This window comes from Chelon labrosus (assembly GCF_963514085.1).
Source record: "Chelon labrosus genome assembly, chromosome: 20".
In the NCBI taxonomy this organism is placed as follows: Eukaryota; Metazoa; Chordata; class Actinopteri; order Mugiliformes; family Mugilidae; genus Chelon; species Chelon labrosus.
In genome coordinates this window covers 5,824,467-5,837,562 of record NC_140353.1, presented here as the reverse complement: position 1 = coordinate 5,837,562, position 13,096 = coordinate 5,824,467, and the positions used below count along the sequence as shown (strand labels likewise).

At 41.7% G+C, this 13,096-nt stretch overlaps 2 protein-coding genes across 2 annotated transcripts; one reads left to right on the top strand and one right to left on the bottom strand.

Moving 5' to 3' along the window:
* Window positions 1-1,635: 1,635 nt before the first annotated feature.
* On the top strand, window positions 1,636-6,434 carry map7a (microtubule-associated protein 7a). Its single transcript, XM_084568987.1, has 15 exons — window positions 1,636-2,088; window positions 2,790-2,867; window positions 3,011-3,085; window positions 3,190-3,353; window positions 3,434-3,533; window positions 3,697-3,813; window positions 4,011-4,177; window positions 4,262-4,386; window positions 4,478-4,716; window positions 4,802-4,976; window positions 5,057-5,225; window positions 5,366-5,470; window positions 5,607-5,657; window positions 5,775-6,000; window positions 6,317-6,434. Exons 1-15 carry the CDS (start codon window positions 1,962-1,964, stop codon window positions 6,325-6,327), a joined length of 1,929 nt encoding a protein of 642 aa, XP_084425113.1. The 5' UTR covers window positions 1,636-1,961; the 3' UTR covers window positions 6,328-6,434.
* A 488-nt stretch (window positions 6,435-6,922) lies between these two features.
* Window positions 6,923-11,540, bottom strand: LOC311505424 (uncharacterized protein). Its single transcript, XM_084568988.1, has 13 exons — window positions 11,345-11,540; window positions 11,019-11,138; window positions 10,313-10,432; window positions 10,107-10,226; window positions 9,429-9,548; window positions 9,129-9,337; window positions 8,996-9,041; window positions 8,603-8,736; window positions 8,320-8,451; window positions 8,132-8,246; window positions 7,862-7,996; window positions 7,644-7,769; window positions 6,923-7,495 (listed from the first exon to the last, which is right to left on the bottom strand). The coding sequence occupies exons 1-13, from the start codon at window positions 11,532-11,534 to the stop codon at window positions 7,362-7,364; spliced, it is 1,701 nt and encodes a 566-aa protein (XP_084425114.1). The 5' UTR covers window positions 11,535-11,540; the 3' UTR covers window positions 6,923-7,361.
* Between the last annotated feature and the right edge of the window lie 1,556 nt (window positions 11,541-13,096).

The window sequence follows — 13,096 nt, the reverse complement described above, 5'->3', positions numbered from 1 at the left end:
CCACTGCGCTGTAATGACTGCAAGCACCAAACAGCTGTGGGCTGCACAGTGAGCCGTTTAAATATAAAAAGTACAACAACTAAAGTGACGGAACAGTTTTAGCTGTGTGTCTTTACATTTAGTGGCACACTTTATCCCTTATCCTAAAGTATTCTTCTGCGATGTTTTAGCTAACCTTTTCGAAGTTTAGCTAACAATGCTAAAGCGTTAGCCGCGTAACTTCCAGTTAGCCCTAACAATTAATATTTAATGACACAGTACAGCCTTAAACATGAACTCAAGTAGTGTTTTTGTAACGTTTTAGCTAACCCTCTTATATGTGTAGCTAACTATAGTGCTATCAGCCAATTAACTAACCGAATCTAATATTAGCTAACTAAAGTGCTAAGGCTACAGTCTTAGCCAGTGTATGTCTGCCAGTTAGCTAACCGCCTCAAAGTTTAGCTAACGCTAGTGCTAATCATGCTAATGCTACAGCACTAGAATCTTGTATGACAGTTAGCGCTAACTATACAACATAACATTTAATGACTAATGGTAAATAAATAAATAAATAAATAAAGCTTCACTTGAAGCCAAAGTAACCTAAATTTTTGGGTTAAAACGTTACATAACAGTAAGTCGAGCTGTCCTACGTGGATTCATTAGCATGAAGGAAAAGAAGCTATCAACAATGCTACCTACCATAGTGTAGCGCTTTTGTGGCTAATTGTAATTAGCTAACTTATCATCAGCGCAATCGACATCAGTACCTCAACTTTGCAGGTATGACTGGTAGTTTGAAAACATTTACTCGAACTAATTAATTGTTATGTTTCATCAATATCTTAAATTATTTTTTAATTCACAAAATGTCTGAAAAATAATGAACACATTATTTCCTGAAGCTAAAAAATAACAATGTTTGAGCTGTTTATAATAACAGGAAGTATGTGGAAACTATAGGAAATATTTACATTTCAGAATCTAAAACTAGCACTGAATTATTATTATTATTATTATTATTATTATTATAGCTTAAGAATTGATTAGATGGTTGATAATTTATGAACAAATCCTAGTCATTTTAGCTCTGGGGTACAGACTATCATGGGAAGTTATTAAAAGCCTTAAAGATAGTTAAGAAAACATTTTGTGTTCTGCAAGTTGTAACTGATTAAAAATAATTTTAAATTTCTGTCTAAACTGGGGTTTGTGAGGAAAATGGCCACAGGCTTTAGTCAACGTTTGGTACAAATTAAAGTAGTAGTAACTTAACAGAAGGTTGACATTTTCTCTGTAAAGAAAGACCTCCATCTAGTGGTTAGACCATTTAATTCATTCAAGAAGAAGAATGTACCATGGGCAAAAAAAATTATTTCTGCGTCATTAATAAATGACACTAACTTAATCACAGTGAGTCAACGTCCAAGCAATGTATGTCATTGGATATTATACCACTGTTGTCATGGTAATTATTCATGAGGACAGACTCTGTGCTTTGCTATTTGCTATTTTTTTTTCTGTCTCTAGGATACGCTGCATCCCTTTGGCTGTTTCCATCGAGCAACCAGGCAGTGTGGTGGTGGAGTTAAAGTGACACAGCCACATCATGTGAAAGTAAAGCAGAGCAGCTCACAAGGGTGAGATCTTTAAAGGGGGAGTAGCCTTTTAATAGATAAGCCTCATTCAGGCTCAGAATCTCTCCAGATATCCTTAACCTTAAAGGAGACCCGTGGAAATTTCCTACGTGGATAACCTTGCCTTAAAAATATCTGGTCCATCGGACAGGGGTATAAGTAGATGCTTTGTCTTCTTGCTTTTCTCTCTTATCGTTTGTGAGGCACAGATGGACAAGCAGCTGATGCAGGAGGCAGTTCCTGAAGCAGCACACTCAAGCGAGCACCCAGAGGCATCTTGAAATAGAAATTCAAAAGAGGAGGAGGAAAGAAAGTAGGGGGATTTAGAGTGAGAGCATTGGTATGCCAGGCTCAGTACCTAGCATGGCTGTGCAGAAGAAACAAAGTGTCATCCCTCCATCGCAGGGACCCATTTCTACACGTACCGTCGAGAGCCAAAGGAAGGGAAACAGACCTGAAAAACCCAGAGGTTAGTAGCTTTTATCCGTGCCTCTTTCTTAAAGAGAGATTGATTTTAGTATATGATCAAAACAAACCTTTTAAGCAAAGCTAGAATAATCAAAAATACAGGATTATATTTGTATGATGCATAAATAGATCATCTACATTCCTATTAAGAAATCTGATTGTAGAATTATCATAAAACATAAGGAAATCAGGAGGTACTTTTTACTGTATATTACATCCTGTTAGCTGTTTAACCATAGAAAAATACTGTATCCATGTGATTTCTTCCACACCAATCAGTCTTGTGGTGTGCCTGCGTGTCTTGGACTTTTTTTTTTTCTTGCCTCTGCTTGCTTGAGTCATATTTATGAGGACTGGTCAGGTGCTAGCATGTTCTTTTCGCCTTTTATTCGCAGGCAATTCATAATGGCTCTTTCATTTTGGAGCATATCCTCAGGCCAGCCCAGTCCATAACAGCCACTACTGGGGGACATTTCAAGCTTATTTGTTTTGAGGGTATACAGTATATAGCAAGCACTTCACATTATTTACAGCACAAAAAAATCTATTTAATGGTAGAATCTTATGTCTGTTTGTTATACATAGAATCCACATCCAAACACCAGCTGTTTTAATTATCAGACAATTAAATAAAACCGTGACGAGGACACACATATTGCTATTTTTCACTGAATAAGATCCATGTTCTTTCCTCACTTGCAGAGAATGACTGCAGAACAACAAGTTCTGTCAACAAGTCTTCTAAAATCTGCAACACAGCTACTGCACTGGCCAGTGCAGGTACGTCAAAGCTATTTGTTTACCTGCTTTTTTTCCCTTTACAGACTACTGTAATTTGGGTTTTTGCGTTTTAGTATAATAAGAAGTTTTACGTTGTGTCATTTGTGGATTTAAATGTGCAAACTCTTCTCCTGGCATTCTAGCAGCTAACGGACCAAATGTCGACGATAGGCTGAAAGCAGCGCGAGAGAGAAGAGAGGAGCACCAGAAGTTACTTGGTATGTGAGCTCTTTCGGCGATACAAATCACACAACAGTGTCCTCAATTTCTATTAATATTAACATACATATAAATCTATTTATACTGGTCCATTCATTCGTAGCCTCTCGGGAGCTGAGCAGGTTGGAGCGGGAGGAGCGGGCCAGACGTTACTATGAGCAACAACTGCAGGAACGCAAGAAGAAACTCCTGGAGCAAAGGCTCAAGGAGGAGAGGAGGCGTGCTGCTGTAGAAGAGAAGCGCAAGCAGAGGCTGAAAGAGGAGAGAGTGAGTTTTGGTGGTGAAAATTAAAAACTTTAAGGAATTCCCGTTTCACCCGGTTACTGTGTGTTATTTTCTGAATTCAGGAGCGACATGAATCTGCCCTGCGTAGGACGATGGAAAAGAGCCAAAGGGCTCAACAGAACCTGATCCAAAATTCAAGAGGAAGGAAGCTCACCAAAAATGGTAAGAGAGATGTGAGTGCTTCCTTTACTTCTTCTTCTCTTTTAACATAATCTACTAACTACTTAATCTGCAGTGTCTGTTTTCTCCTTAACACGGCAATTCTTGGCATGCCTTATCTTTTGTTTTTGCTGCACTTAACACTTTATACTGATCAATACGCTAGTTCCACGTCGCTTGCCACTGACAACATGGGAGAAGAATCTGGTCACTCGCCTCCTTACCCCCACATGCTCTTATCTGGCCAGAAGCAAGAGTGCTGGTTGTCAGTCGGGAGAAGAAGGTACTCTCCCTGCCACGATTAGCAGACTCTACTCCTTTTGCTTTGACATTATGACACTGCCGTTGCCACAGCAATTAACTTTCCCAGGCTCTTCTGGTCACTAACTCTGCTCCTTTTTCGCCTTTTCGCTTCTTATTTCCATCATTTTCACTGTTCCTGACATTTGTGAATGATTGTGGCACTAAACACTGGCTCAGTTGTCCATGTTTGTCGCCGTGCAGTTTCATTCCACTCCATGAACACCACCACCACCACCACCACCACCACTCACAAACCACAGCACCAATCTAGTTCAGTCCACCGGAAGCCATCTGCCTCTCCCAGTTCCTACAACAGCAAGCAGACAAGCATCAGTGTGGCTCAGGTACGTCTAGCTCTTCATTTTCAGTAGTCAGATTTTTGGATTGAAAGATGACAAGGACAAATATAACACCTTTTTTCTCTTTAGATCAAAGCAGCAAGACAGCAAGTTCCTATTAAGAAGAACTCAAACATTAGATCAACTGCTGTCAAAACCAGTGTAAAACCAGCCACAGCTCCACAAAGCAGAACAGCCTCCCCTTCACCAGAGCGGTGGGTAAAATACCTCTACTCTACATTCTCGACAAAGTGACAGTTACGTGAATAAAGTCAGACATCTGCCCTCTTCTACCGGATCTTACAGGACCGCCCGAAGATCAATCAGCAGACATTCAACCCCGCTGCAGATTGAGCTCCCATCTGTCCCCGAGGAAGATGTTGCTGTTTGTAGATCAGCCTTCTCTCCGGGTAACTCGAGGCCTGTCAGGACATCAGATGAAGGTCAGCGAGAGAAACTGAGGGAAGAAAACCCACCAGAGACTCCATGTTCCAACTTGCCTGACACTGAGAAAGAGGCTTTAACCAGAACAGCGGGAGATGGAAGTAAGCTAGAGAAAAACTTCGAATAATATAAGAATAGGTTTTTCAGAGCACACTGTACGTTAAAGTTGAAACTATTTCTCTTCAGGTCCTTCCAAAATGCCTCCTAATTCAGCTCCACAAGTGTCTGAAGTCAGACGGCCCTCAGCTGGGACTACGGACCCAGAGCAGGCCTCTCGTCTCCTGGCTGAAAGGAGGAGAGAGGCCCGACTACAGCGGGAGAAAGAAGAGCAGGAGCGCCTGCAGAGAGAGGAGGCTGAACGGTAAAATGCACCTTCTTCTACCAGACAGAAATGCTGCAGTGGTAGGCCATTAAGACTGTTGTTTTACAATTTATGTGCAGGCGTAGCCGTGAAGACCTGGAGCTCAGGAGGGCAGAGGAGCGAGCACGACAGAATGCCGAAGCTCAGCGTCTCATAGAGGAGAAGAGGAGAAGGGAGGAAGAGGAGCAGAGGCGAGCTGAAGAAGAGAGAGCTGAGGCTATGAGGGAAGCCGCACTTCTGCAGAAACAGGTGGGACATACCAACATTTCTTCAGTGAACAAGAATGAACTGGGTCAAGGATTCCTCATAGATATGTTTTATTCATTCAGTTTGCATTATAGCGGAAAATAAATAACAAAATGTTCTTTATCTGTCTGTGTTTAACGCAGAGAGAGGAGGAGCTAGCCAAAGAGAGAGCGCGAGCTGAGCAGATGAAGCAAGAGCGAGACGTACTCGCACAGAAAGAGGAGGCAGAACGCCAAGTCAGGAAAAAGGTATCCAGCTTTAGTTATTATGGTTAAAAAGTTAGCTTATCATTTCAGTTTGTTCCTGTTTCCCTGCATTATCCGTATTTACAAAAAATAACAACATCAAAAGTTCTGTTTTTATAAAAGCCGTTTTCTTTTCCAGCGACTTGAGGAAATCATGCGGAGAACCAGAAGGACAGATTCTCCAGATACGGTGAGATTTAGTGCTCAGTTTGCCTCGGGTCTCTCATGACGCACACGCTGCATCAACTAACAACTAACCATCCCGCTCGTCTGAAAAGGCCTTATCTTCACTTCTCTGTCGTCACAGAAATCTGCACCAACCAGGATCCTGGCGAGCGAAGCGCAACCAAAGGAAAACACGGTGCCTGTGCACAATGGAACGATAGATGCCATCAAGCTCCCGGTGGGGACTAAAAACACACAGCTGGGGCTGAACAATGACGAGGACATGGTGCCTGTTGTGGCCTTCAAAGAACGCAGGTCTCTCAGGACGCTCAGTGGCCTGGAGGAAATCCAGACACACCAACGGGCAGGTGAGACACAACCAGCGTGTCACTTGAAAGCACTGGTCCTCAGGGTGGGAAAATTAAACCAACCTCTTCAATATCTGTGGTAACTCTTTGTTAGCCCCCAATTAGGTGGCCCTCCAATCAGGATCAATCAACAGTGATGTGTGCAGGCAGACTGTCTTGCATTAGTGTTCAGGTTCTTGGTTAGGTTTCCTACCCTGATGATGCCTCTATCAAGCTTTTAACTAAAGATGTAGCTGGTAAAATGTTTTGTTCATGTCTTTAAAGTGCCAAAGATGTTTGATACCCCTCTTTTGTCTCCATATTTTGCATTGTTTAGAGGTCATCTGAGCTGCAAGGAGAGCAAAGGCTATGTTGGAGAGCCGTGATTTTCTCTGCGAAACACAGGAACTGCTGCAGCACAGCCATTCTGCTACACCCCCTCAGCACCTTGAACGAGCATGTAAAATTACAGCCTCGCCTCTCAGCGACGGCGCCAGCATCCGGTCACTTTTCTGTGTGTAAACCAGTGGCACAAATATCACGCAAGTTACATGTTCATGTCCGCAGCAACAGCAGGTTTCTGATCTAATAATCCCCCAAATGAAACGTAGATGTGTAGACAGCGTTGCCGGCAAATGCAGTTTATCAGTTGCGGAGAGTGTCGCGCTTCGGTGAAGTACTAGGAATAACCATTCTAACAATCACAAGACGTCGTGTGCTTTTTGCTCTTTCTAGATATTTCCTGCTATCCGAGCACTTTCCCGTCCTCAGTTTGGTCACTGTGGAAATAAAATAGCTCAAGTTTGCGCTAAGAACGCAAGAGTTAAACGTGTTAGTGAAAGACGACCTCCCATCTTAACCTTGAATTTTGTAAAGTACGGCAATCACATATATATATATATTATAAAGCTGCTACGGAGCATAGCTTCCAAAGACTTTGCTTCAGTTTTGTGCGTGTGTGTGTTTTCTTAGAGGATACGATGCACAAAGCGTTCTCTTGCACTGACTGTTGCTTAGTTTGATATTGCGCAAATCGCATTACAGATCAAAATCTGAAGCCTAAAGTAGGGGTTAAGTGAGTTTATTATAACAAAAGCATAGAAAACAAATGTATCCGATCATGAATATTTGATCTTATAGTTTTAGATATTGCTTATGACTATCACATGCTGTTAAAATGTCAAAATATATGCCATATTTGATTAAAGTTGATACTATGCCGCACTTATGTTCTGTTTTTTTTTTTTTATTATTTGTGAGTTGTAAACATAAAAAATAAAAAGATAAAACATTAAAACATGCTTAAAAAAAAACAACTAAACAATGTAAACACCTTATCCAGTCCATGCTGTGCACATATCTCAGTATTTGTACTGGGAGAGTCAAGGGTTAACCGACGAAGGGGAAAGAGGCTGAATCATTTGCAGCAGCTGTCTGGTTTCCTCCGTCTGCGCATGCACCCTCCACAGCTGAACCTCCAGCTCACTGTTAGCCAGCAGAGAGGAAAAGTCTCCATCTACAGAGGGAGGAGGCAGCACAAAGCATGCTAAGAGCTCCTCAATCACAAAGCCTTGATTACTCCAATTTATTTGCTTAAGTAGTATGATCCAGTAAACCATAAGCCTCCAGCAATGGCAAATAAATAAGGTACAACGAATACAAACCTTTGGTCAGGTTGAATATGGTGACTATGGCCAGCTGCTGGAATTTAACATCTTTATTTTTGAGAAACGCCAACAAGTACTTGGACATGGTAATGTAGTGAGGCTTCATCAGCTGGATGATCTCATCTGTATGAAAAAAAAGAAAGAAACAGCAACTATAATTTGTAAACACACTTTTTTGTTTTAGAATTTTTGATATCTCTTGCACTACACATTACCTGTCATTTGTAATTTGCTTATGATAGCCGCACAGTGATACGAGAGCTGAGAATTTGTTATTTGCACTGAGAGCTTCACCAATCCTGAAACTTGCTCTGGTGATATCGTTGCCGACATCTGAGCCTTAACTGTGTCTGAAACAAAAACAAAATCAATACAGTATATATGTGGGATCATTACATGAAAAGTGCAATATTTATCATTAGATCTATAAATCTGAATCCCGAGCAAACATTCAGCAGATAATAATTTCATGTCCGAGTGCTCACCCGAGGTCATCAGGTGGTTTAAGCATGATGTCACGTGGAGCAGCATCTCGTCCGACAGGGAGGGAGAGAGAAGAGCCCGGAGGAGTCCCGACAAACACAGGCTTTCCATCACAGCCTGGATAACAGTGATGGGATTCAACGTGCAGTCTCAGGCAAACGGATCAGGCATGTGACACACATTCACGTACCTGCTCACCCGTGCGGGAACTGCACAGGTCAGTGATTATCTTGCAGCTGTGTGTGACTATAACGGAGCTGGGTCTGGGATGATGAAGCAGCCGACTGATTTCCTGCAGCAGGCCTTCACTCACCAGGATGTCCTAGAATCCAATTATTATCATTGTTGTGCAGTTACATTTGAGACATCCAGTGACTGTTAATTCAAGCAAATGAAAACAAACTACTTCACAGCTGCAGAACACACCACAAATGTTTGTCTTTGTTGTGACTGTGTTGTGTAAGGGACCGTACATTGTTTTGTGGGTGTGCAGACAGGGTTGACAGGAGTGTTATTGCTGACTCTGTCCACATAGGAGTAGAGGTTTTCAGCAGGGCCTTCAGAGGCAGCACACAGTCTAGCTCCATCAGCTGCTCCTGGATCAGCACTGCACATAAAAAAATATGACAAACAGCGTCTCCATCAGGTGTAGTACACATTTACACCGATCAGGCATAACATTATGACCACCTTCCTAATATTGTGTAGGTCTCCCTTGTGCCTCCAAAACAGTTGTGTCTCATCAGATAATGGCCTTCTGAGGGTGTCCTGTGGTGTCTGACTACAGAGTGTTGTTAGTGGGGGGCCTTTGGGTCCTATGGGTTGAGGGGAGGGGCCTCTGTGTATGACATTAGTGTTATAGTTACCGCTCTTTGAGAGAGTTTGCAGGCATCGGCACGCTTGAGCTGAATTCTGGAAAAGAAATAAGAAAAACAAACATTTTCATCAAAGTTTGTTCATGATCTCACTTCAAACCTCCCAACCCGATCTCACAATTACCTTTTGCACAGAGGACGACATAAGAGTCAAAAGACACTTGGACAAATAATGACCCCCGACGCTGAGCAGCTTGGGGTGATGCTCCTGGATAGCAGCAATGTTGCACAGAGCCGAGCAGCTGTAAAACTGAACCTCAGAATCTGAGGACTGCAGCAGATGGACCAAAACGGGAATGGCCCCTGCTTGACATAAAATCCTCGTTGACCACTCTGGAAGAAGAAAGTTCATTCAGGCCATGAAACATTGGAATCAACATTAACAACGCAGCTAGAGGAAAGACATTAAAGGAAGTCGTCCTACCTGACTGTGTGAGAAGCAACAGAGCCCACGTTGCATTCTGTTGCACCTTTGGATCGTAGGACTTTGCTAAAGCCAACAGTGGTATGATTCCATCCACCAATAGAGCATCTCTGTTTGATTCTGTATGAAGATGTCAACACATGTGCTCGGATGAACCTCAAAGTCTTCTAGTTGCAGTGATCATACAGCTTGTGTAAAACAGGCAGGATTACGTTCACAGAAAAACTGATGGTAACAGCTGCTAAAGCCACTATTTGAAACTTATCAGCCACAACATTAAAACCACCCAATTCTGAAGTGAAATAACACTGATGATCTGGTTACAGATGTAATGCTGTTCTGGGAAACCCGGGTCATAGCATTTATCTTGTACCACCACCTGAACACTGTTGCACACCAAGCACACTACTGTGGCAATGGCAAGGGGGTGTTCCTTGCAACCTGGGGCCATATGTTCCCCAGAGAAGTAGCGCACAAGCCATGTTATGTAAAAGAAAGGGGGACTCATCAGGCCAGACCACCTTCCTCCATAGCTCCATGGTGCAGTTCTCATCCTCGTGTGCCCATTTTAGGGGCTTTAAGCAGTGGATAGGGGTCAGCATGGATACCCTGACTGGTCTGCAGCTAAATCACTAAACAGATGGGACAGCTATTTCAAAATTTGAAGTGTGCACAAACCCGAGGAGGCCAGCAGGGCAACACATGCACACGAGTGACACTGAGCGGCCGAATCACCGGACTGGAACAGCTCCAGTATGGGCACCAGCATCCCCATGTCAATCACCAACTCTTTACACACTGAAATCACATTTAATGGACAGTAATCAGAATCATCTGATCCCAGTAAACTGTGCTGATATTACTTATGAGGCCAAATTCATTACCATTATTCTTTACCAACAGATTGACCAGGGAGAGAGAGATTGTCTTCTGCACATCCAGGCTGGTTGATACAAGCAAAGTCATGATCGGCTCCATGAAGGCATCAGGTAGAGGAGATTTCACTGTAACACAATTACAGAAGGCATTTTAACGTGCTTGCCTGTTCTTTTTAAGCATCAACTATGAGTGCATTTAAGTTAATTTAGCTCTCAGAGCAGCTAGCTAAATCTAAACGTTAGAAATGGACAAAATTTATCCGGTAGCTTGCTGTACATTTAAATACTAAAAAGATATATCCCTCCTGTGTTTCATTAACCTCAACCAGGCAAACACAAGAATCTGTCAACTGCCTCTTTCAAGCAAAATATGTGGTCATCAATTTCCATACTACTGGACATAACGTTCACTGAACTTATCACTACAGTTATCTAAATAAAGTAGAAACCTGAACTAAGGGTCCTTCAAATTAACCCAAACTATTATGGTTAATAATAAAGCATTACAAATAAAATCCTCCTATTTTTCTTTTTCAGTGACACAGTGTTTTGTCTGCCAACTACAGTTGAAAATTTGCATGATACTGGTCGCACCTGTTAGAGAACTTATCTCTACTGCCAGACATGAGGAAGTGCAAACAGCAGAGGCATTTTATGTGGCACTCACATGTAATTGTGCTATGGAAGATAAAACATAAACAGCTTTACTCACAGTGATGACTAATATGTAGATAATACATGGCCGCAGTTATTTGCAGATCAGGGTTTTCTGAGGACGCAAGCCTGCTCAGTGCTTTCAGACTTTCCTGGGTGAGATCTTGAGTATCATTGTCTGCGAAAAGATCCAGATTGTCAATGAATAAATTAATTTCCAAACACAAGGAATGGTTATTTTTGCTTTCTTTCTTTAATGTACACGATTTATGTTTTTGTCAAATGCTTGCAGGTAGTAATATGACATAACAATCAGTTGTGCAACCTTTAGTCTGCACTTTAATAACACATCCTCAAACAAAGAAAATGCAGCAACGTTCCTACCACACATGAGGTGTAATGACTGCAACTCCTGCGCCCTCTTCCTCTCAGGTGAACTCCCAAAGCAGGTGCACCGGCAGATCTCTCTGAAAACCTCCCTTATTTTGTGCTCCAAGTCTCTGCAGACTCTCCTCAGATTCGCAGCAAATTCTCTGAGCAATCGGGAACACTTGTCGCAAAAGCCCGAAGCCATGACCGCATCTTGAGCAGACGGACAGGTGAGTTTTTGCGTTAGAAGAGTCAGCTACGTCGACGGGATGTGTTCCTCCTTGGCCCCGCCCCCTCCAAAACTCGCTTACAAAACGTTTTACTTTCAACACGGAGATTGTTTAAAGAGCCACGAATTTGTCACTGTTTTTTTAGTTGCTGTGGATTATGATAGTGACAGACTCATTTATTTTTATTTTATTTTATTTTATTTTTTATTTTAGGATATAGCCACCCAAATTGGAGAAAAATGCAGGAATTACAAACTCTCTATTTTCAGGGGCTCATAAATGATTGGATACTTGACTCAAAAGCTGTTTGATTAAACAGATAAAACGGTTTGGAGCTGTTTCCAAGTGTGGCATTTGCATGTGGAAACTGCCACTTCTGACTGATTTGTTTACACTGAATATTCTATCATTATTATTTTAATTTTACAGGTAACACTTGTTTACTTTCTTGTTGTCTGCTCATGATAAGGTTGCGTTGGAGCGGCCACACAATGTTTATCCTGTCCACTTCCTGGAAAAAAAGATGGAGCGTTTGCCTCGAGAGGCCTTCGTGCCTTTTTCTGCGGCTTTATGAGCCTCAGTGAGAGATAAGGAAACACACTCACAAGGAGGATGCACATTAAAAAGATGATAAATGGACAGTCTGCTGATTGGAGCTAACCAAAGCAAGACAGAGAGAGCGTGTTGCTTCTTTCAGACAGTTCGGAACCAGTATGAATAAAACTTCAGAGGAATGAGTTTATATAATGGGACTGATCTGCACCAGACGTAAGAAATGTCAGCAAACAGTAGTTCAGTTTCAAACAGCAAGTAAACATACCCTTTTAATAAGTGGCTGACAAACATCTTCCATCTCCATCAGATGCATTACACCTGCAGTTTATTACAGTTGGTTCTTCACGGCAGATTTTATCATTTAAATTAAACATCTGGAGTCTGTTAGCTTCATGATGACACTTTTATTAATTTCCCGTGTTGGACTTGGAAATTCATTACTGTCTTATTAGCTTTATGTTTATAATATAATATCCCGTAAACTTTGAAAGCTACACAAAATAGAAATACAAGCCGTTATCTCCTTGCGCTGGTGCAGTATTTCCAGATCTGAGAAAGGCATTTGACACTGTCAATCATGGAATTCTTCTGTCTAACCTATTTTAATTTTTATTTGGACGCAATTCAGTGGAAATCAAATCAACTTTTCTAGATGCCCCTGTTGGTCTACCTCAGGGGTCAATACTTGGCCCTCTGTTATTTTCTATGTGTATTAATCACTTGCCAAGTTCACGTGTTAATGTTGAATTTCAAATGTAATTCAAATTGCTGTCCTCTTCACTAGTGCAAAAAACATTCAAGATGCAACTTCTATTCTAATCCAGCGATGGTTCCTGTAAATTAGTGGCTTTATAAATCTTGCCCGCTACTAAATACAACAAAAACTGTTTGTATGATGTTCACAAAGCAACCATTGGACATGAAAATGTATGTTTCAAGAGCCACGTTAAAAGTGATCTTTGATTTATTGTATTGTACTTTA